Source organism: Salvelinus sp. IW2-2015, unplaced genomic scaffold (genome assembly GCF_002910315.2).
Source record: "Salvelinus sp. IW2-2015 unplaced genomic scaffold, ASM291031v2 Un_scaffold1667, whole genome shotgun sequence".
NCBI lineage: Eukaryota > Metazoa > Chordata > Actinopteri > Salmoniformes > Salmonidae > Salvelinus > Salvelinus sp. IW2-2015.
The window spans coordinates 81317-106798 of record NW_019943071.1 but is presented as its reverse complement, the minus strand read 5'-3'; the positions used below and the strand labels follow the sequence as shown (position 1 = coordinate 106798).

Below are 25482 nucleotides of genomic sequence, written 5' to 3'. Positions count from 1 at the left end.
ATTCCCCTATCATGTTCCCTATTTAACCCTCTGGCATACATTTCTGTTCTGTCCGTGATTGTTTGTATCGTTAGTGGTTGTTGTATGTGCTAGAGTGTTTGTTATTATTCCTATGTGGAATTTTGCTTGTATTTTGAGTAAACTCCGTTGTGTTGCTCAACACCTGTGTCCTGCGCCTAACTCCGCTACATATCTGCACACAATCGCTGACAAGGTAAGCGATTAATTTTATTGCTTTTCTGACTTTCGTGACCATGCTAATTTGGGGCTAGCTGTTCTAGCATTGATTGATACACTCACAAATGCTTGGATTGCTTTCGCTGTAAAGCATATTTTCAAAACAACAAGCTAAGCTGTGTTTTGGTATATTTCACTTGTGATTGCATGATTATAAATATTTTTAGTAATATTTTTGAATTTGGCGCCCTGCAATTCAGCGGTTGTTTAGGAAAATTATCCCGCTAAAGGGATCTGTGCGCAGAGAGGTTAACAAGAAATTTGTGGAGTGGTTGAAAAACGAGTTTTAATGACTCCAACCTAAGTGTACGTAAACTTCCGACTTCAACTGTACACTGAGTATACTCTTTCCATGACATAGACTGACCAGGTGAATCCAGGTGAAAGCTATGATCCCTTATTCATGTCACTTGTTAAATCCACTTCATCAGTGTAGATGAAGGGGAAGGGACATTTTTAACAAGGATCGTTAAGCCTTGAGACATGGATTGTGTGGTAACACTTTTCTTGACACCTAGCATCATAACACTATGACACGGTCATAACCATGTCATAACAGCTGAGAACTTGTCATAATCTATCATAATATGGTCATAACACTGTCATAACACATATTTAGACCTCCTGTGACATACACTACCGGTCAAAAGTTTTAGAACACCTACTCATTCAAGGGTTTTTCTTTATTTTTACTATTTTCTAAATTGTAGAATAATAGTGAAGATATCAAAACTATGAAATAACACATATGGAATCATGTAGTAACCAAAAAAGTATTAAACAAATCAAAATATGTTTTATATTTAAGATTCTTTAAATAGCCACCCTTTGCCTTGATGACAGCTTTGCACACTCTTGGCATTCTCTAAACCAGCTTCACTTGGAATGCTTTTTCCAATGTTTTGTATACTCAGCGTATTTAGCTCAGTGTACTTTAGTTCAGTCAGTGTTCCAGTTCAGTGGCCGTGTACGAATATATCCAAACTAGCGTACTACGTACTTAAACTGCATACTCATTTCGCCAATAGATCTAGTAGATTTCACTCATCTTTTCTGACTCCATGTTTGACAACCACTGATAATCAGATAACTCAGATAACTTCCGGCGCCGACAGAGATGGCCGCCTCGCTTCTTAGGAAACTTAGCAGTATTTTGTTTTTTAATGTATTATTTCTTACACTGTTACCCTGGGAAATGTTAAGTCTTATTACATACAGCCGGGAGGAGCTATTGGATATAAGAGCAACGTCAACTTACCAACATTACGACTAGGAATACAACTTTCCCGAAGCGGATCCTCTGTTTGGTCCCCCACCCAGGACAATGGATCGGATCCCAGCAGGCGACCCAAAGTAACGGCGCCGCAGAAGGGGCGGTCTTCTGGTCAGGCTCCGTAGACGGGCACATCGCCCACCGCTCCCGAGTAAACTACAAGCCAACGTCCAGTCTCTTGACAACAAGGTAGACGAAATCCGAGCAAGGGTTGCCATCCAGAGAGACATCAGAGATTTAACATTCTCTGTTTCGCGGAAACATCGCTCACTCGGGATACGTTATCAGAGTCGGTACAGCCACCTGGTTTCTTCACGCATCGGGCCGGCAGAAACAAGCATCTCTCTGGTAAGAAGGACGGGGGTGTATGGCTTATGATTAACGAGTCGTGGTGTGATCATAACAACATACAGGAACTAAAGTCCTTTTGTTCATCTGACCTATAATTCCTTACAATCAAATGCAGACCGCATTATCTACCAAGAGAAATCTCTTTGATTATAATCACAGTCGTGTACATCCCACCCCCCAAGCAGACATCTCGACGGCCCAGAAAGAACTTAATTTGACTCTATGTAAACTGGAAACCACATATCCTGAGGCTGCATTTATTGTAGCTGGGGATTTTAACAAGGCTAATCTAAAAACAAGGCTCCCTAAATTGTATCAGCATATCGAATGCACGACCCGGGCTGGCAACACCCTGGATCATTGCTACTCTAATTTCCGCAACGCATATAAATGTAACGGCTGTCGTAGTCGTTCTCCTCCTCAGACGAGGAGGAGCATGGATCGGACCAAGATGCGGATTGGTAAGAGTTCATTATTTAATGGAAAAACAACAAACACTACAAAATACAAAAACCAGCAAACGTGACTAACCCGAAAACAGTCCTGTGTGGCCCAAACGCTGACACAGGAACAAACACCCACAAAACACAAGTGAAACCCAGGCTGCCTWAGTATGATTCTCAATCAGGGACAACGATTGACAGCTGTCTCTGATTGAGAATCATACCAGGCCGAACACAAAAACACCAACATAAAAGAAAAAAAAAATAAAAAAAACCCAAAAAACACACATAGACAACCCCACCCAACTCACGCCCTGACAAACTAAATAAATACAAAAACAAAGGAAAACAGGTCAGGAACGTGACAGAACCCCCCCCTTAAGGTGCGAACTCCGGGCGCACCAGCACAAAGTCTAGGGGAGGGTCTGGGTGGGCGTCTGTCCACGGTGGCGGCTCTGGCGCTGGTCGTGGTCCCCACCCCACCATAGTCAACCCCCGCTTCCGTGGCCTCCTCCCAATGTCCACCCTCCATGTCAATCCCACTATACCAAAGAGCAGTAACAGACTGAGGGGTAGCACCTGACTGAGGGGCGGATCCTGGCTGGCTGGCTCTGGCGATCTGGCTGGCGAGCTCTGGCGATCCTGGCTGGCGGAAGGCTCTGGCGGATCCTGGCTGGCGGAAGGCTCTGGCGGATCCTGGCTGGCGGAAGGCTCTGGCGGATCCTGGCTGGCTGGCCTCTGGCGGATCCTGGCTGGCTGGCTCTGGCGGATCCTGGCTGGCTGGCTCTGGCGGATCCTGGCTGGCCGGCTCTGGCTGGTCCTGGCTGGACGGCTCTGGCTGGTCCTGGCTGGACGGCTCTGACGGATCCTGGCTGGCTGGCAGCTCCTGGCTGGCTGGCTTGGCTGGTCTGGCTGGCTGGCTCTGGCTGGTCCTGGCTGGCCGGCTCTGGCTGGTCCTGGCTGGACGGCTCTGGCTGGTCCTGGCTGGACGGCTCTGGCTGGTCCTGGCTGGACGGCTCTGGCTGGTCCTGGCTGGACGGCTCTGGCAGGTCCTGGCTGGACGGCTCTGGCAGGTCCTGGCTGGACGGCTCTGCAGGTCCTGGCTGGACGGCTCTGAAGGCTCGGGACAGACGGGCAGCGCTGGGCAGGCAGACAGTTCAGACCACGCTGGGCAGGCCGGCAGTTCAGACAGCGCTGGGAAGGCAGACAGTTCAGACAGCACTGGGAGAGGCAGACAGTTCAGACTCAGGCTGAAGGCAGACAGTTCAGACTCAAGCAGGCAAGCAGCGCAGGCGGCGTTGGGCAGACGGCCGACTCTGACCTGCTGAGGCGCACAGTAGGCCTGGTGCGTGGTGCCGGAACTGGAGGCACTGGGCTGGAGACACGCACCACAGGGAGAGTGCGTGGAGGAGGAACAGGGCTCTGGAAACGCACTGGAAGCCTGGTGCGTGGTGTCGGCACTGGGCTGGGGTGGGAAGGTGGCGCCGGATATACCGGACCGTGAAGGAGGACACGCGCTCTTGAGCACCGAGCCTCCCCAACCTTACCAGGTTGAATGGAAAAACACACATAGACAACCCCACCCAACTCACGCCCTGACCAACTAAATAAATACAAAAACAAAGGAAAACAGGTCAGGAACGTGACAATAAAGCCATCCCTCGCCCTCCTTTCGGCAAATCTGACCACGACTCCATTTTGTTGCTCCCAGCCTATAGACAGAAACTAAAACAGGAAATCCCCTTGCTCAGGTCTGTTCAATGCTGGTCCGACCAATCTGATTCCACGCTTCAAGATTGCTTCAATCACGTGGACTGGGACATGTTCCCGATAGCGTCGAACACCAACATTGATGTATACGCTGATTCGTTGAGCAAGTTTATTAGCAAATGCATCGATGATGTTGTACCAACAGCGACTATTAAAACCTTCCCCAACCAGAAACTGTGGATTGATGGCAGCATTCGCGCAAAACTGAAAGCGCGAACCACTGCTTTTAATCAGGGCAAAGCGACCGGAAACATGACCGATTACAAACAGTGTAGCTATTCCCTCCGCAAGGCAATCAAACAAGTTAAGCGTCAGTATAGAGACAAAGTAGTCGCAATTCAACGGCTCAGACACGAGAGGAATGTGGCAGGGTCTACAGTCAATCATGGACTACAAAAACAACACCAGCCCCGTCGCGGACCCCGATGTCTTGCTCCCAGACAAACTAAACAACTTCTTTGCTCGCTTTGAGGACAATACAGTGCCACCAACACGGCCCGCTACCAAAACCTGCGGACTCTCCTTCACCGCAGCCAACTTGAGTAAAACGTTTAAACGTGTTAACCCTCGCAAGGCAGACGGCCCAGACGGCATCCCTAGCCGCGTCCTCAAAGCATGCGCATACCAGCTGGTGTGTTTACGGTCATGTTCAATCAATCCCTATCCCAGTCTGCTGTTCCCTCATGCTTCAAGAGGGCCACCATTGTTCCTGTTCCCAGGAAAGCAAAGGTAACTGAGCTAAATGACTACCGCCCCGTAGCACTCACTTCCGTCATCATYAAGTGCTTTGAGAGACTAGTCAAGGATCATATCACCTCCACCCTACCTGACACCCTAGACCCACTCCAATTTGCTTACCGCCCCAATAGGTCCACAGACGACGCAATCGCAARCACACTGCACACTGCCCTAACACATCTGTACAAGAGGAATACCTATGTAAGAATGCTGTTCATCGACTACAGCTCAGCATTTAACACCATAGTACCCTCCAAACTCGTCATTAAGCTCGAGACCCTGGGTCTCGACCCCGCCCTGTGCAACTGGGTCCTGGACCGGCCGCCCCCAGGTTGTGAGGGTAGGAAACAACATCTCCACCCCACTGATCCTCAACACTGGGGCCCCACAAGGGTGCGTTCTCAGCCCTCTCCTGTACTCCCTGTTCACCCATGACTGTGTGGCCATGCACGCCTCCAACTCAATCATCAAGTTTGCAGACGACACTACAGTGGTAGGCTTGGTTACCAACAACAACGAGACGGCCTACAGGGAGGGGGTGAGGGCCCTCGGAGTGTGGTGTCAGGACAATAACCTCACGCTCAACGTCAAGAAAACAAAGGAGATGATCGTGGACTTCAGGAAACAGCAGAGGTAGCACCACCCTATTCACATCGACGGGACAGTAGTGGAGAAGGTGGAAAGTTTTAAGTTCCTCGGCGTACACTTCACGGAAAAACGGAAATGGTCCACCCACACAGACAGTGCGGTGAAGAACGCGCAACAGCGCCTTTTCAACCTCAGGAGGCTGAAGAAATTTGGCTTGTCACCGAAAACACTCACAAACTTTTATAGATGCACAATCGAGAGCATCCTGTCGGGCTGTATCACCGCCTGGTATGGCTACTGCGCCGCCCACAACCGCAAGGCTCTCCAGAGGGTAGTGAGGTCTGCACAATGCATCACCGGGGGCAAACTACCTGCCCTCCAAGACACCTACACCACCCTATGTCACAGGAAGGCCAAAAAGATTATCAAGGACAACAACCACCCGAGCCACTGCCTGATCCCCCTGCTATCATCCAGAAGGCGAGGTCAGTACAAGTGCATCAAAGCTGGGACCAAAAGACTATAAAACATTTTCTATCTCAAGGCCATCAGACTGWTAAACAGCCATCACTAACATTGAGCTGCTGCTGCCAACATACTGACTCAAAACTCTAGCCACTTTAATAATTAAAAATTGGATGTTATAAATGTATCACTAGTCACTTTAAACAATACCACTTTATATAATGTTTACATACCCTACATTACTCATCTCATTTGTATATACTGTACTCTATACCATCTACTGCATCTTGCCTATCCCTTTCGGCCATCGCTCATACATATATTTATATGCACATATTGTTATTCATTCCTTTACACTTGTATGTATAAGGTAGTTGTTGTGAAATTGTTAGATTACTTGTTAGATATTACTGCATGGTTGGAACTAGAAGCATAAGCATTTCGCTGCACTCGCATTAACATCTGCTAACCATGTGTATGTGACCAATAACATTTGATTTGATTTGATTTTAAATTGACACGCTGGACCAAAATGAATGAATACAGGGGTCAATTTAATTGCATATTAGATTAAGCATTTGGAGACGCCTACTATTTTAGAAATGTCACATACTATAAAACATTGTTTTTCACCTACTATTTAGTAAGCTAGTATGGGTATTCAGACACGACCGCTCTCTCTTCCCACTCAGCTACTGGAGTCATACCCAACTAGAGCAGTCACTGTGAAATCTGAGGCAGTTTTTTGTATGGCTCTATATCACTGTGTTAACAACTGTTTGGGTAGTTTTCACTCTGACAGTAGTAATCTCCTGCATCTTTACTTTGGTAAGGTGAGGTAGCTATTGTCAGGGTAATTTTCTATAAATTATATTACTTGAAGATGGAGGGCAAATATCCAGATGAAGATATTGAAGATAATGGCGCTGGAGGGGATGGCTGCCGTTTTACGGGCTCCTAACCAACTGTGTTATTTTGTTTGTTTTTTCACGTTATGTTGCTGCTACCATCTCCTATGAGCGAAAAGAGCTTCTGGACATCAGAACAGCGATTACTCACCTCGAACTGGACAAAGATTTTTTCTTTAACGAGTCCAATGCGATGGACATTCTGCTTTCTCAAGACCAGGCCCAAATCCCTGTCATTTGCGTGATGAAAAGAAGGAGAAACAGGGTGCAGAGGTCGGGGTGCCTTCTGAGAATTTGTAGGTGAGTGAGTAAACCTCCACTGCCATCCTATTGGCCAACATGCAATCATTGGAAAATAAAATGGATGATCTACAATCAATACTATCCTACCAACGGGACATTAAAAACTGTAATTGTCACACCCTGATCTGTTTCACCTGTCCTTGTGATTGTCTCCACCCCCCTCCAGGTGTCACCCATCTTCCCCATTATCCCCTGCGTATGTATACCTGTGTTCTCTGTTTGTCTGTTGCCAGTTCGTCTTGTTTGTCAAGTCAACCAGCGTTTTTGTATCAGCTCCTGCTTTTCTCCACTCTCTCTTTTCTCGTCCTCCTGGTTTTGACCCTTGCCTGTCCTGACTCTGAGCCCGCCTGTCTGACCACTCTGCCTGTCGTCCTGTACCTTTGCCCCACCTCTGGATTATCGACCTCTGCCTGACCTGACCCTGAGCCTGCCTGCTATCCTGTACCTTTCCCCTGTTGCTGTAATAAACATTGTTACTTCGACACGGTCTGCATCTGGCTCTTACCTTTATCCTGATAGTAATATCTTATGTTTCACCGAGTCAGGGCTGAACGACAATGGATAATATAAACCTGGCTGGGTTTTCTGTACATCGGCAGGACAGAGCAGCTATATCTGGGGCGGGGGTATGTGTCTATTTGTCAATAACAGCTCGTGCGCATGGTCTAATATTAAAGAAGTCTCGAGGTATTGCTCGCCTGAGGTAGAGTACCTCATGATAAGCTGTAGACCACACTATCTACCAAAAGAGTTCTCATCTATATTATTCGTAGGCATCTATTTACCACCGCAAACCGATGCTAGCACTAAGACCGCACTCAACGAGCAGTATAAGGCCATAAGCAAACAAGAAAATGCTCATCCAGATGTGGCGCTCCTAGTGGCTGGGGACTTTAATGCAGGCAAACTTAAATCCGTTATACCTAATTTCTATCAGCATGTCACATGTGCAACCAGAGGAAAAAAACTCTAGACCATCTTTTCTCTACACACAGAGACGTATACAAAGCTCTCCCTTGCCCTCCATTTAGCAAATCTGACCATAATTATATCCTCCTAAAGCAGGAAGTACCAGTGACTCGCTCAATACAGAAGTGGTCTGATGACGCAGATGCATGTAATTCTTGGTGGGGCAAAAAAAAGTGGGATGCATGCCAGCAAAGACACTACACAACACAACACTAAACAATACATGAATTGCACTATAACAGTGACAAATGGTGCCCACAAACTATTAGGGTCTACATAAAGCGTCCCAACACCTTACCACTGCTACACCTGGCTTTCAGCGGAGCCTTGTTTGGCAGCGAAACAATTCATTCAGCCTAATTTACTGCCTTTAAAAAAAACATAGGTGTTATGGCTGACTTGCTTAAACAAATGTGGTTTCTACTGACAATTGAGATGTACAAACTATGGCATAAGGGGACGACAAGCGGATAAGAGGCAATATGTAATTTCGATTAAGACATTAACGAGCGAGCGATGACGGGCGTAGTCAATATAACTATTTGTTCAGCACTTTTGAAATGTACAGCAACAGAATTCAGAACATGGGCCGTTCTTACAGTGTACTCCCTGTACCACAAGTCAGAACCGTAGGATAAATAAAGGGGGCTTATAAACAGACAATAAAAGCTCTTACAATATTTGATAATTACGTTTCTCTAAAACAGGTTATAGGCTACATGTGCACCACCAAGTTAGAACAGTAGGAAAACTTAAGAGGTGAAAATAAACCAAATTATTAGGGTGTGGCACATTGAACGCCGTTTGGGTCTTTGCGTGTCAAAAAAGATATACATCATATAACGCTATTTGACACGTTAAATAAGCTTTAATTTGACACGTCAAATAACACAATTCCATTATAGAATGTCGTTTGTGCTGAATTTGCACGTGCTAGCCAGGCACCACCACTACTATCAGTAGCACTGTCAAAGCTGTACAAAAAAAGTTGGCAAACAAGCACACACCGGGAAACGAACGATGTGTTTACAATACCACGTTGGTGAAAATAGACCAAATTATTAGGGTGAGGCACATGGGCTACTAACAGTTTACTACATAACATACACTTAGTATTACTTTCTTAGCTACAGTATACACATATCCCTTGCAAATTACATCATTTATGCAGCAGCATAAAATACATTTTTGGACTCCCCTTTTTGAAGGGGGCGCAGCAGTCCTTTGTGGGCAAATTTTGTCATCAAACTTTGTCATCAAAGTCTGGCATTCTCTGGATTTATGGTGGGAACTCATGTTTTACCTATAATTTCTTTTCATTATTTCCCTTCATATGACAAGGATTAAAAAGGATTTGCCAGTAGATTGTCTACTTGATTCATGATGACTGCTATCTAAGACTTTGAAAGTCAGATGTTGACATGATCAGTCCAATCAAAGCAACTGTACATATAACGTGATTTGACATCATGTTATCTGTGGCCAATGACCTTGAGCCTTCTTGGAAGGGCACTTGTAATATAACTCTATGGCAGGACCCAAAGGGCTGAAATTTTGGATGCCTACCCTTACTAAGCACTTAAACTTGCTGATAACATAGTGTCCCCATGAGTGACAGAACACTGAGCCAATCACGGCGCAATGCTCCTATTTTCTGCTGGCTCGCCCCACCACAGAAAGCACTGAGCTAGGCTGAAACACCTGCATTTTGGAGCTGCCTTACGCAAGAAAAAAAAGAGACCATGTATATATGCAGCTTTATTAACTGAAAGATATCTTTTTTTTACATTGTTTTCAAACTTATATGTGACACGTATTAATGCCAAAATAACATGCAAAACAGGCAAGCCCCCCCAGAATTTTTTTTTTGATATGTATATATTTATATATGTATTTATATATATATATATATATATTTTTTTAAATGTATGCCCCACCTGCCCTGAATGATGGGTCGCCACTGGCTACGCTACAGGACTGTTTTACTAGCACAGACTAGAATATGTTCCGGGATTCTGTGAGAGAAAAATCACATATTTACCTGATTTGTTTAATGAGTAATTAACAATTAATATACGTAACAATAGTAGAGACATTTCTTTAGTGCCAATGCTGTGCTTCTGAGAAGGGATGGTTCATATTTTCTACACTCACTCCCCGCAGCTGGTCTAGGTGTGTAGTCAAGGACATGGGATAGAGATAAGCTTGAAGAACACATAGACCTGTATTGTTTCAATTTCTCTTTGCGTTTGAGTAACCTGGTCATACGGCATAAGACAAAGAGCCTCTGAGAAGTGACCACAGTTCTTCAGCCCATCCTGTTCTTTTTCTATCTTCCAAGGGCACAGCTTTGGGGAGATAGAAGAGCATGGTGGTATCTTGGTGGAGAAGGGAGTAAATGGAACTGCTGTTATCACTTGTTTGTCTGCTATGATCTCACACACCCGATACACCTGGCTACAAAAATAAAATAAGGTAGCTTATGATGCCCTGGTCTGCCAGGGAGGGTTGGAACCAACCATGACTAAGCAGTTTTGTGTTTCTATATAAACCCTGTGCGTCTCTGTATTATTTGTGCTCTCACTCTATTCACTCTGTGTGTATGTAGTGAACTTGCTCCCTTATTAATAACTGAATAAAGATTTAGTATAACTCTGACTTGTGTGATAAGTTTGTCTCTCCTCATTAGATAATACAGAAATAACCACCACAATTTACCCAATGGCATTGAAGAGTATACCACCTCAGTCACCGGCTTCATCAATAAGTGCATTGATGACGTCGTCCCCACAGTGACTGAGCGTACATATTGCAACCAGAATCCATGGATTGCAGGCAACATCCGCACCGTTCTAAAGGCTAGAGCTGTCACTTTCAAGGAGCGGGACACTAATCTGGACACATGAGAAATCCCGATATGTCCTCAGAAGAACAATCAAACAGGCAAAGCATCAATACAGGACTAAGATTGAATCCTACTGCACCGTCTCTGATGCTCGTCGGATGTGGCAGGGCTTGCAAACTATTACGGCATACAAAGGGAAACCCAGCTGCGAGCTGACGCAAGCCTACTAGATGAGCTAAATGCCTTTTATGCTCGCTCCGAGGCAAGCAACACTAAAGCGTGCATGAGAGCACCAGCTGTTCCGGATGACTGTGTGATCACACTCTCCATAGCTGATGTGAGCAAGACCTTTAAACAGGTCAACATTCACAAAGCCGTGGGACCATACGGATTACCAGGACCTGTACTCAAAGAATGCACGGACCAACTGGCAAGTGTCTTCACTGAGATTTTCAACCTCTCCGTGACCAAGTCTGTAATTCCAACATGTTTTGAGCAGACCACCATACTCCCTGTGCCCAAGGAAGCCAAGGTAACCTGCCTAAATGATTACCGCCCCGTAGCACTCATGTCGGTAGCCATGAAGTGCTTTGAAAGGCTGGTCATGGCTCACATCAACACCATCATCCCAGAAACCCTAGACCCACTGCAATTCACATACCGCCCCAACAGATCCACAGATGTTGCAATCTCAATCGCACTCCACAATGCCCTTTACCACCTGGACAAAAGGAACACCTATGTGAGAATGCTGTTCATTGACTACAGCTCAGCGTTCCACACCATAGTGCCCACAAAGCTTTTCACTAAGCTAAACACCTCCCTCTGCAACTGGATCCTGGACTTCCTGACGGTCCACCCCCAGTGGGTAAGGCTAGGCAACAACACATCTGCCACGCTGACCCTCATCACTGGGGCCCCTCCGGGGTGCATGCTTTGTCCCCTCCTGTACTCCCTGTTCACCTACAACTGCGTGGCCAAACACGACTCCAACACCATCATTAAGTTTGCTCATCGACAACGATGAGACGGCCAATAGGGAGGAGGTCAGAGACCTGACAGTGTGGTGCCAGGACAGCAATCTCTCTCTCAATGTGAGCAAGACAGAGGAGCTTATCGTGGACTACAGGAAAAGGAGGGCCGAACAGGCCCCCATTTACATTGACTTGGCTGTAGTGGAGTGTGTCGAGAGTTTCAAATTCCTTGGTGTCCACATCACCAATGAACTATCATGGTTCAAACACAGAAAGACAGTCGTGAAGAGGGCACGACAACACCTTTCCCCCTCAGGAGATTGAAAAGATTTGGCATGGGTCCCCAGATCCTCAAAAAGTTGTACAGCTGCACAATCGAGAGCAACAGGAACAGAATGTTAAATAATGAAACAGTAATTGTGGGATTGAAATCAGGTGTGTAAAACAAAGACAAAGACAAATGGAAAATGAAAAGTGGATTGGCGGTGGCTAGAAGGCCGGTGACGTCGACTGCCGAACGCCGCCCGAACAAGGAGAGGGACCGACTTCGGCGGAAGTCGTGACAGTACCCCCCCTTGACTCGCGGCTCCAGCAGCGCGCCGACAACGACCTCGGGGACGACCCGGAGGACGAGGCGCAGGGCGATCCGGATGGAGACGGTGGAAATCCCGTAGCAACGAAGGGTCCAGGACGTCCTCCATCGGCACCCAGCATCTCTCCTCCGGACCGTACCCCTCCCAATCCACGAGGTACTGAAGGCCCCTCGCCCGACGCCTCAAGTCCAGGATAGCTCGAACAGCATACGGCGGGGCCCCCTCTATGTCCAGAGGGGGTGGAGGAACCTCCCGCACCTCAGCTTCCTGGAGTGGACCAGCCACCACCGGCCTGAGGAGAGACACATGGAACGAGAGATTAATGAGATAATCTGGGGGAAGCTGTAACCTGTAGCGTACCTCGTTCAGTCTCCTCAGGACTTTAAATGGCCCCACAAACCGCGGACCCAGCTTCCGGCAGGGCAGGCGGAGGGGCAGGTTTCGGGTCAAGAGCCAGACCCGGTCCCCCGGTGCGAACACCAGAGCCTCGCTGCGGTGACGGTCAGCGCCCTCTTTTTGCCGCCTCACGGCCCATTGTAGGTGCACATGGGCGGCGTCCCAGGTCTCCTCCGGGCGCTTGAACCATTCGTCCACCGCAGGAGCTTCGATCTGGCTCTGATGCCACGGTGCCAGAACCTGCTGATACCCCAGTACGCACTGGAAAGGAGAGAGGTTAGTGGAGGAGTGGCGGAGTGAGTTTTGGGCCATCTCTGCCCAGGGGATGAACGCCGCCCACTCTCCCGGGCCGGTCCTGGCAATATGACCGCAGAAACCTACCCACATCCTGGTTTACTCTCTCCATCTGCCCTTTACTCTCGGGGTGAAAACCTGAGGTGAGGCTGACCGAGACCCCCAGACGTTCCATGAACGCTCTCCAGACCCTGGACGTGAACTGGGGACCTCGATCAGAGACTATGTCCTCAGGCACACCGTGCCGGAAGACATGAGTGAACAGGGCCTCCGCAGTCTGTAGGGCCGTAGGGAGACTGGGCAAAGGAAGGAGACGGCAAGACTTAGAAAACCGATCCACAACGACCAGGATCGCGGTGTTGCCCTGTGAGGGAGGAAGATCCGTCAGGAAGTCCACCAACAGGTGTTGTAATTTCCCTCTGGGCAGGTGCCTGGGAGCCTTGCACTGGGCGCACACCTAGCCGGAGGAAAACATAAACCCTCACGTCCTTGGCCAAGGTGGGCCACCAGTACTTCCCACTAAGGCAACGCACCGTCCGCCTGATGCCAGGATGACCAGAGGAGGGTGACGTATAGGGCCCAATAGATCAAACAGTCGCAGACAGCAGGCGGAACGTACAGGTGCCCAGCTGGACACTGGGGGGGGGGGGGGAGTTCTGTACTCATGCCCGCTCGATGTCCGCGTCCAGCTCCCACACCACCGGTGCCACCAGGCAAGAGGCTGGAAGTATGGGAGTATGATCCATGGACCGCTCCTCTGTGTCATAAGGACCGACTTCGGCGGAAGTCGTGACAATACTAGTACTTCAGTACTATCAGTACCTATTGTTTTATACTAGTACTTCAGCACTGTCAGTCCTTATTGTATTATACTATTATTTCAGTACTATTAGCGTGGTACTGAGAGTGCTCTGTGTGTGAATGTGCTCACTCTTATGTGAAGGACCTCACCAGAATGAATCCTTGAGGTGGACTTTTGGAAGTGGCACAAAACTGGTGCTGAAAATTAGGTATATATTCTCTCATTAAAAAATGTAATCTATTGAACAACATTATGAGATGTTATCATCTTCTCCAGAGGAAAGACTTTCAGGCTATATCTTTTTAGACATTTCTATGGACAGAGTCACCAAAGTGAGAGAATACCACCAAGCTTATGTAGCAATAATAAACAATACACCTCTAAGATCTGCTCTTAGAACTCACACCGCTAAACAGTTCCTTTCCATAACATATATATTTATCATGTTGAATTCCTAATATGATTTTATTAAATTAGATGTTTTTGCAATGGCTTTCAACAATGTGTAGTCTACACTTCTCCATTATTTTTCCTCTGGTCTTCTCTACCTCCAATCCCCTGGGAACAGAGTGAACATCTGGTGACAGTACTGCTCTATTCTGGAACAAGCAGAACCAACCAGCCCTGTCTATGCAAATCTCAGTTTCGCTCCTACAGCTACCAGTCTAGCAGTTGAACAGTTTCACTGCCTGAAGTAACCTGGACTGGGCAAGATGTGAGGGAGTGGACTAGTTTGAACCTCTATGGTGGATTCAGGGAGGGTACAATAACAGATATTCCACCATGTAATCTATGACAGATAAAATGGATATTATACATAATGTAGATATGTCTAATGCCTGAACCCAGCATTGTGTCTTATCCATAGATCTAACCGTCAGTAACCTGCTATTCAAAATAGTTATGGTTGTAAGGTGCGTATGGGGATTGTATCTAGGGAGTCTGATGCTGATGTAACATCACCTTCTTTCTCTTTACATTTTCTTTTGCATATTGGAGTGGTATTGTGGGTATTTCAGAAGTTCAAATAACTTGTAGGTGCATAACAATGATGATAATGATGATGATGATGATGATGATGGTGATGATGATGATGATGATGGTGATGATTATGATTATGATGGTGATGATGGGAACATGTGATCTGAATGATGCTTTCTATGAATGATGTTCAAAGTTGACTTCACAACACCAGTGTTCCATGTCACTGTCTCTTGTATGACAGAACCTCAAGTTGTTTTAATGGGTTATAATCATGTTTTATCATCTCAGTAAATAAGGTTGAATCTTTCCTTGAAACTCACTACCTGACTGGGGGACCTTGGGATATTTATTCACGAAATAATGTGAGACATTATTTGACATAGCTAGAGTCCATTCAACGGATTGTCTGGAATGTTAATTACATTTTTGTTGGCCATAGCAAAAGGGAAGGACTATGTATTTCGTCTGGACCTATGGGTGTTGTCAGTTCAGGAATGATTTAACATGACGGTGGAATACTTGACATATTGTCAGCATCACTGATATATTTAGCTCAGTGTATTTTAGTTCAGTCAGTGTTCTATGTCTCTGTTTCTCCCTCCTCAGCACCTGCAGTAGGTCCCAGCTGTAGCAGTACAGTCACTGTGCAGTCTGACTGAGGGAGGTTTTTGTACGGCTCTGTATCACTGTGTGAACACTCCACCACTGTGGTAACTCTGACAGTAGTAATCTCCTGCATCTTCAGCCTGGACTCCACTGATGGTCAGAGTGAAGTCACTATGAGTTCCACTGCCACTGAATCTAGATGGAGTCCCAGACTGAAGTGTTTTAGCATAGTAAATAAGGAGTTTAGGAGCTCCTCCAGGTTTCTGTTGATACCAGGCTAGARGGGGATAAGAGCCTCCTGCGCCATMCACATTACTGCTGGTTTTACAGTTCAGAGAGACTGGCTGTCCTGGGAGAACAGCTTTCACWGCAGGAGTCTGAGTCACAGTGTACTGTCCTCTGGATTCTGAAACATAGAGAAACTAGTAATTATACATCACCAGGAATAAATAAAACAATATCAACAACTGTCCAGTTTACTCACTGTTTACTTTTCAGTATACAAWGATACTGTAGAACATGTTTTTTTACCCTTGATGTTGAATGCAAGTGTGCAAATGAGGATGGTAAAAAATGTCATGGTTGTTGTGGGTTCTGTTGTCATGAAGGACAGCTCTCAGTCATGAAGTGTTAAACTCACAGGGKTATAAACACTCCCAGAGCACTGAAGCATGTGCTGCCAATGCAAAGMGTTTTATGTAAATAATATTCCTGTTAAGGCCCCACATTCATAACTGTTAACCATGTAACTATTTACAGATTATACAGACACAGACTATTTTATAATGTTGTAAATACCTTATACTGTAAATCAGTGATCCAAGATGAAAATGTAATTATCTTTGTTCTTCAGTAGATTATACTCCTAACCCAGGACTATAAATCCCTATTGTATTATACGAGTACTTCAGTACAATCAGTCCCTATTGTATTATACAAGTACTTCAGTACTATCGGTACCTATTGTATTATATGAGTACTTCAGTACTATCAGTCCCTATTGTATTATACTAGTACTTCAGTACTATCAGTTCCTATTGATTATTAACTTGTACTTCCAGTACTATCAGTCCCTATTGTATTATACTGGTACTTCAGTACTATCAGTCCCTATTGTATTATACTGGTACTTCAGTACTATCAATCCCTATTGTATTATTCTAGTGCTTCAGTACTATAAGTCTTTATTATATTATTCTAGTATTTCAGAACTATTAGGGTGGGACTGAGAGTGCTTAGTGCGTTAAGCTGCTCAGTCTTGTGTGAAGGAGGTTTTTGTATGGCGACTTCACCAGCATGAATCACTGTGGTGGACTTTTGGAAGCGGCACAAAACTTGTGCTGAAAAGTAAGTACATTTTTGTATTCTATCATAAAACAACATGTAATCATGCTATTGAACAARGTTATGAAATGTTATGTTCTCCAGAGGAAATACTTTRAGGCTATATCTTTTTAGAAATGTCTGTGGACAGATTGGTAGATTGGTAGAGGGCAGAGAAGTGAGAGAATTGTTCACATATCACCAAGTTTATTTGGCAATAATGTATTCTGACATGCGATTTAAAAAGAGCACATGTTGATATACAGTATTGCATATCACCTCACTGTTCTGTCAACTACTATTTCTATAATAAAAGCAACACTTTGTATTGTATTCATAGTCGATGTTACCACTGACATGGCTTAAAGTTGAACGTCATCTATAGTTTTGAATAGTATTTTGAGGTCATTGTGGCTTGTGTCTCGAGTAGATTTGACAAAATTGATTTGGAGATTTACACTGTGAATAGTCAATCTGATTATTAAATCTGAATATGTGATATCTCTTTACTGCATGTCTCTGTAGAAATAGGGGCCATTTGCCAGACACATTCATCCTAGTCCTGGACTAAAAGCAAGCTCAGTGGATAATCTTCATTGAATGTTCTTTTTAGTCTCGTACTAGTCTTCATCTGTGTCCAGGAAACCCCCTCCTAGTGTTTTGTTGCTCTTGGTGGGCTAAACTGTAGAGCATGAATATAACATACATTTATCTGATGGATTGTTTTGTCCAAAAATATTTTCAGTATCTTTTTGCCTTTATCTTTATAGATTCATTGTTATGTTGTTGTCAGTTGTTCTCTGTACTGTATCTAATTGTTAATCTTGTGTGTATTGCCTCTCCTCACCTCCTCTCTCTCTCTCTCTCTCTCTCTCTCTCTCTCTCCCTCTCTCATATCCTCTCCTCTCCTAATATATTCCATCAAGGAGTAGTACTAACTGACCCTTCTCTCTCATCTCTCCTCTTCTCCAGCTGGTCCCTCTGTCAGACCCACAATGTCTCTGCTCCCCCCGTCCTCTGAGCAGCTCTCTGGMGGCTCGYCCACACTGGCCTGCCTGCTGAGTYGCTACTCCCCCCAGGGGGCGATGGTGAGCTGGGAGGTGGACGGAGCGGAGGTGAAGGAGGGGGTCCTGACCACCACAGAAGAAGAGAAGGGCGGCCGCTACAGCCGCAGCAGCACTCTGACCCTGAGCAAGGCACGCTGGGAAGAGGGAGAGGTGTACACCTGCAGGGTCGCCCATGATGACACCAGTGATGCGGCCGCCTTCCGTAAAAGTCACTGTAGTGTCTAGAAGCCATTGTAAGGGGATAGAGAGTCCCCACATGGTGCAAGTGAAGGAAACAGTTGTGTTTTACAGCTGAATGTTACAGTATATTAGTGAATAATATCAGTAGTGCTGTGTGATAAATGAACTATTTTMACTCAGTTGTTCATGTCTTCTTGCCTCTGAATTAAAATAAAGATTGTTTTGATTGAAAACTAACCCCAATAGTTCATTTAATCATCACTCCAGTGATCACTATCTCATGAATATGCAGCACATTTCATACTAATTTAGATCAATCAGGTTCTATCGTTTCAGCARTGTAGCATATAGCTACTTTCAAACAGAATAAAAAGGGCATATGATACATCAAATACTCTGCAATAATGTTTACAACTGAATGATCCTGTTATACTGTAGCACCAATACCAGTGATGATAATTAGTAATATTTGATAATAAACCTCTGAGATCTGCTCTCAGAACTCACACTGCCAAACAGTTACTTTCCATAACATATATAAATTTATCATGTTTCATTCCTAATATGATTTTACTAAATTCAATGTTTTTGCTATGGTTTTCAACAATGTGGGGGTCTTCTCTACCTCCAAGCCCCTGGAAACAGAATGAACATCTGGTGACAGTGCTGCTCTATTCTGGGACAKGCAGAACCACCSAGRCKTGTCTATGCAAATCTGTTTCACTCCCACTGCTACCAATCTAGTTTCAGTTTCACTGCCTGGACTGGGCCAGATATGAGTGGGTGGACTATATTTACTGTAACCTCTGAGGTGGATTCAAGGAAGGGGACTTTCTTACACTGAATAACCCACCATTTAATAGATTACATAAGATGGGTATTACTAGAGACAGGCATTGACAGTTACTGACACGTGTCTAATGTCTGAGCTCCACATCTTTTTCTTTCATACACGGGGGGAAGTGGAGGCTGAAATGTTTCACATTTTTGGGACTTCTGCGACTCGGTGGGGTTACTTTTTATATTTACACTGAGGTGTCATGACAATATAGCAATATTCATCTGTAATTTAATCAGGATACTGATGATGATGATAATGATAATGATAACAGAGATCATTTTGTCTGAATTATCGCTTTCTAATCACATTGTCAAATGCCAGAGTTGATCTCCTCTACAGTAGGTCCCAGCTGTAGCAGTACAGTCACTGTGCAGTCTAACTGAGGGAGGTTTTTGTACTGCTCTTTATCACTGTGTGAATACTGGACCATTGTGGTAACTCTGACAGTAGTAATCTCCTGCATCTTCAGCCTGGACTCCACTGATATATTGATTATAGACATCTACAAATGGAKCATATTGTTATRACTGTGTTATTAGACAAGATAGTATCTGCTTTCTGTCTTCCTCAGTTGGTCAGGGTGAGTAACTGCAGTCTGTGTGTGGACTGTGTGATGCTGCTGACTGACTGTTCTAAGTGGGAAGATCTCCAGAGCTCTGATGTCTCCGAWCTCCTGCTTCACCTGCTGCTCTCTGAAACTACCACAGRGGTGTGAGGGAGGATGTCTGGGTAATGTTTAGGGGCTTTATTGTATGTGTTTGAATCARGTTGATTAAATTCTAGCTATTCYAAATACAATCCTGAGGGGTTTTAAAGCTGAGATCGAATAGGGTGAAACTGCCACTAGTCACCCCAGGCGCATATGTTATTGTTTTTGTTTGTTTTTATAAACGGGGCCAGGACCATCCTGCATCATGGTAAAAGATTATCTTTGAACATACTCTGCTGTTCTATCACTCATGCAATGCTGTCCAAGGGAAAAAAACAGTGTTGGATGTTTGAAGTAAAGTCTTTGTTGTTGTAATGTTGCAAACGAACTTGAAAGTTTCACCGCTACGGATTCCAYCTTTAACCATTGRACATCATCTCTACTCAGATTGGTTGYTGGRTTTCCTTGAGTTACTCAACAGAGTCAACATGTAGTTAATGYTCKYGWGYAACATTTAGTGATCAGTTATGATCTAAGGTCTTCTAGACARYGCTCTAGTTTGACTCTATTGTTGTTCAMCTCTACTACACACTGTGTCATTGTACTGGATCATCTCCTCCCCTCAGCACCTGCAGTAGGTCCCAGCTGTAGCAGTACAGTCACTGTGCAGTCTGACTGAGGGAGGTTTTTGTCAGACTCTATATCACTGTGTGAACACTCCACCACTGTGGTAACTCTGACAGTAGTAATCTCCTGCATCTTCAGACTGGACTCCACTGATGGTCAGAATGAAGTCACTCCCAGATCCACTGCCACTGAATCTAGATGGAGTCCCAGACGGTAGGGTGCTTGTATAGTAAATGAGGAGTTTAGGAGCTCCTCGAGGTTTCTGTTGATACCAAGCTAGACACTGTTTACCTGAACCATTACAATTCCCACCTGGATCAGTGCTAGCTTTACAACCCAGAGAGACTGTCTGTCCTGGGAGAACAGCTTTCACAGCAGGAGTCTGAGTCAAAGTGTACTGCCCTCTGGATTCTGAAAAAAAGACTTCAACCAATTAGCAAGTACCTCCTTTAACACATCTTATTGTGTAAATCATATAATATTTTCAGTGAACCAAAAGAGTTTAACATAAAACCAAGCAAATACAATCATCACCTTGAATCCAGAAAGCAAGTGTCCAGATGAAGATGGTGATAAAAGTCATGGTTGTTGTGGGTTCTGTTGTCATGAAGGACAGCTCTRAGTCGTGAAGTATTAAACTCACAGGGATATAAACACTCCCAGAGCACTGATGCATGTCATGCCAATGCAAAGTGTCCTCACTATGCAAATGGTCTTCCTAGGAACAACGAACACCATCAGTGCTGAAACCAGAATTTGTTTCAARGGGTATCTCAACGTGTTATCTAAAAAATAACATATTAGTAAGCAAAAAGTAGGTGTCTGTGCTTCCAGAATTCCAGTGGCTACTTGTGGGGCTCCAGACAATCTGTTGGGGATGATGGATTCTATTAAAATGTAACATGTTTCAAGTTAAACTGTAGTTTGTATCCTGTTAAGTGAATGATTACTGTGACTATTAATGGAGTTTAGGTCATGAAACTGTGTGTATGCTAATTTAGAAAGGTTGACCTATTCAGATACAAGGAAATTGCCTAGGATCAGAGAGCAGGGTCGAGCAGGATASCTAAACAAAGAGAGGACCATGAACATTCCACAGGGGAAAGGAGGGAAACTCATTGGGGTCATAAAATGTATAGCTGGGGAGGMGACGCCTACAAGGGAAGAGTATAAAATGTGTTGTGAACTTTCTAAATGGATGCTCTAAGCTGATGGCATCCTTGGTATTTTTAAGGACTGARGCTGGAGATGAGAAGCAGGTACGGGGAGTTTACATTTAATAAGYAACAGACAGGAAACAAAACAGGAACAGRGTCAGCACACGGGTAAACAAGGACATACAGTATGACAATTAATGCTGCAGCAGGGAATAGAGCGGGGAACCAGACAGATATAGGGGAGGTAATGACAAAGTTGATTGAGTCCAGGTGACTTCAATCCCAAGGGAAAGGCAGGTGTGTGTAACTATGGTGGCAGGAGTGCGTAATGCTGAGGAGCCTGGCGCCTTCGAGCGAGAGCAAGCATGACAGTATTAAATACGTCAAACTTCTCTTGAGCTTCTGGTCTCAACCCCTTATTGCAAAGAGGTTGCAATTGCATTTTTCTTTTTAAAGTATGTTCAACAATTTAACTTATTTGATATCATAAGATATCAAAAGTGTAAACAGTAGTTCAAATGTTAGGGTACATTCACCACTAGGTTCACTTCACCCTAAGGCCGAAGCCACATGGGATTCCCGCTGGAGGCGGGACTTCCGTCAGTACTGGGTTATTGAATGTGTTTTGCAAAAACAAAATGTTACTGATTGATCCATTTTAATGATCAATCAAACCTGTATAGGCTATTTGGGAATTCAACTTTAATTAACCTGAGAGGTTGTTTCATCTAGGTTAATGTGGACATTTTTTACAATGTCTCATTTAATTGGAAGAACCTAAAAAGGTATGGTCAGCAATTTATTTTATTAAATTGACTGAGACGATGATATCCAATCAATTGGGATTGCTTGGAATATCATAAGAGTAACCAGTAGAGCAAATGTTAGAGTACATTCACCACTAGGTTCACTTCTCCCTAAGGCCGAAGCCACATAGGATTCCCCCTGGAGGCGGGACTTCAGTCAGTACTGGCTTACTGAATGTGTTTTGCAAAAACAACATTTTACAGTTTCATCAATTTGAATGATAACCCAAACCTGTATAGGCTATTTGGGAATTAAACTTCAATTAACATGAGAGGTTGCTTCATCTAGGTTCATGTGTAAAAAGTTTACAATGTTTCATTTAGAAAACAAATCAATTTGGATATTATTTAAAAGATCCACTTGAGAATGTAAATCTGGCAATTTCACTTATTGGTCTAATCAAATCAAATGTATTTACAAAGCCCTTCTTACATCAGCTGATGTCACAAAGTGCTGTACAGAAACCCAGCCTAGATGTTAAATGTTCATAGATGACCAGCAGGGTCAGATAATAATCACAGTGGTTGTAGAGGGTGCAATAGGTCAGCACCTCATGAGGAAATGTCACTTGGCTTTTCGTAGCCGATCATTCCGAGTATCTCAACCGCACATGCTGTCTCTCTAGAGAGTTGAAAACAGCAGGTCTGGGACAAGGTAGCACATCCGGTGAACAGGTCAGGGTTCCATAGCCYCAGGCAGAACAGTTGAAACTGCAGCAGTAGCACGACCAGGTGGACTGGGGACAGCAAGGAGTCATCAGGCCAGGTAGTCCTGAGGCATGGTCAAAGGGGTTAGGTCCTCTGAGAGAAAGAGAGAGAGAAGGATAGAGAAATACTTAAATTCACACAGGACACCGGATAAGACAGGAGAAATACTCCAGATATAACAGACTGACCATAGCCCCCCGACATACTCTATTGCAGCATAAATACTGGAGGCTGAGACAGGAGGGGTCGGGAGACACTGTGGCCCCGTCCGACGATACTCCCGGACAGGGCCAAACAGGTAGGATATAACCCCACCCACTTTGGCAAAGCACAGCCCCCACACCACTAGAGGGATATCTTCAACCACCAACTTGCTTTCCTGAGACAAGGCCAAGTATAGCCCTCAATGATTTCCCCCATGGCACGAACCCGGGGGGGGCCAACCCGGAGTGATGATAGGAGTGATGGTATTAATTAACAGTAATTTTGAGCTGAATGTACAAATTGTCCGAACAGATCCTCAAGGTAGATGGATGATTTAAAATATGTTATTGGACCATAAACAGGCTCATTAACCTATATGGTCCAAATAATGATGATCCATGCTTCTTTGAAAATATATATAATAATTTATAAACCCTACAAGCAATACAAGACTCTATTATTATGGTGGGAGATTATAATACGGTTTTAAATACCTCCATGGACCGTAAAGGAAATCACACGACAAACTATCATGCACTTAAGATGGCGTAGCAGTCGGACGTGTGTTTGTCTTGTCCCATGTAAATAGTCTGTTTCTTCGTTTTTTACTGTTTATGTTCTAATCTCACTTTCCATCTACGATCTAAATATACTTTCCTGCAACCCGCCTCACCCAATGTGGTACGGATCTGCTATTTTTATACTTTATAACTGGAACCTCCATCAGAAGCTAGCCAGCTAACTAGCTACTAGCTAGTAGTCATTGTTAGCCACTGCTAGCGGTCTTCACCTTTAGCTCGGACACCAGCCAGCTTTAGCTTGGTCAATACCTGCCAGTCTGCACAGCGCGATATCAACCCAGAGCATGTCGGACTGCTTTTCTCTACCACATCCCCGGATTCCTGCCGCAAGCTCTGGACCATTACACCGGATCATCGCAGCTAGCTAGCTGCAACCGAGTGGCTATTGTTAGCTAAACGCCTCTGTCCCGAAGCAAGCACCAGTTAGCCTTAAGCTAGCCTCTCCCGGCTAGCTGACGAAGTATACCAGCTAACTCTTGGGCTACAATTCCTCTTTTGCCAATTGGCCTGGACCCTTTATTGTCGACACCGAGCCCCGCCGATCCATCACGACTGGTCTGTCGACATAATCGTCCGATGTGGCTTCTACAGGCTTTTCCGTTGCAATGTCGCCGAAGATCCATCTGCTAGCCCCGACCCGCTAGCATTCTGAACTCCATGTCTCCCGCTCACCTAGCGTAGTAGCAACTACCGAATGGCTCCCTGACTCACCTATTGCTGCTCATTGGACCGTATGATCACTCGGCTACACAGCTGATCCCTGCTGGACTGTTCACTAACATGGTACCTCATTTTGTTTATCTGTCGGCCCCAGCCTTGAACTCAGGCCCTGTGTGTAGCTAACTGACCCTCTCTGCCCATTCATCACCATTTACCCGTTGTTGTTGTCTTAGCTGTTTACCTGTTGTTGTCTTACCCGTTGGTGTCTTAGCTCTCCCAATCAACACCTGTGATTGCTTTATGCAACTCTCTAATGTCAATATGCCTTGTATACTGTTGTTTAGGGTAGAGCTCATTGTTTTATTTTACTTCTGAGCACCTAGTCCCGCTCAACATGCCTTACATACAGTGGGGAGAACAAGTATTTGATYCACTGCCGATTTTGCAGGTTTTCCTACTTGCAAAGCATGTAGAGGTCTGTAATTTTTATCATAGGTACACTCCAACTGTGAGAGACGGAATCTAAAACAAAAATCCAGAAAATCACATTGTATGATTTTTAAGTAATTAATTAGCATTTTATTGCATGACATAAGTATTTGATCATCTACCAACCAGTAAGAATTCCGGCTCTCACAGGCGTGTTAGTTTTTCTTTAAGAAGCCCTCCTGTTCCCCACTCATTACCTGTATTAACTGCACATGTTTGAACTCGTTACCTGTATAAAAGTAAACGACCCTGTCTCACACCCTAAAAATCAACAGACTCCAACCTCTCACAATGCCACGACCAGAGAGCTGTGTAAGGACATCAGGGTAAAATTGTAGCCCTGCACAAGGCTGGGATGGGCTACAGGACAATAGGCAAGCAGCTTGGTGAGAAGGTAACAACAGTTGGCGCAATTATTAGAAAATGGAGAAGTTCAAGATGACGGTCAATCATCCTCGGTCTGGGGCTCCATGCAAGATCTCACCTCGTGGGGCATCAATGATCATGAGGAAGCTGAGGATCAGCCCAGAAGTACACGGCAGGACCTGGTCAATGACTGAAGAGAGCTGGGACCACAGTCTCAAAGAAAACCATTAGTAACACACTACGCAGTTGTGGATTAAAATCCTGCAGCGCACGCAAGGTCCCCTG

The 25482-nt window shown here is 44.9% G+C and overlaps 1 gene segment (V, D, J or C); it reads left to right on the top strand.

Annotated features, from left to right (window-relative positions):
* The first annotated feature begins 44 nt into the window (after positions 1-44).
* LOC112071613 (Ig kappa chain C region, B allele-like) lies at positions 45-18342 on the top strand. The segment is given in 3 exon segments: positions 45-214; positions 16788-16886; positions 17835-18342. A coding segment is annotated over 1 exon segment (297 nt).
* The last annotated feature ends 7140 nt before the right edge of the window (positions 18343-25482 follow it).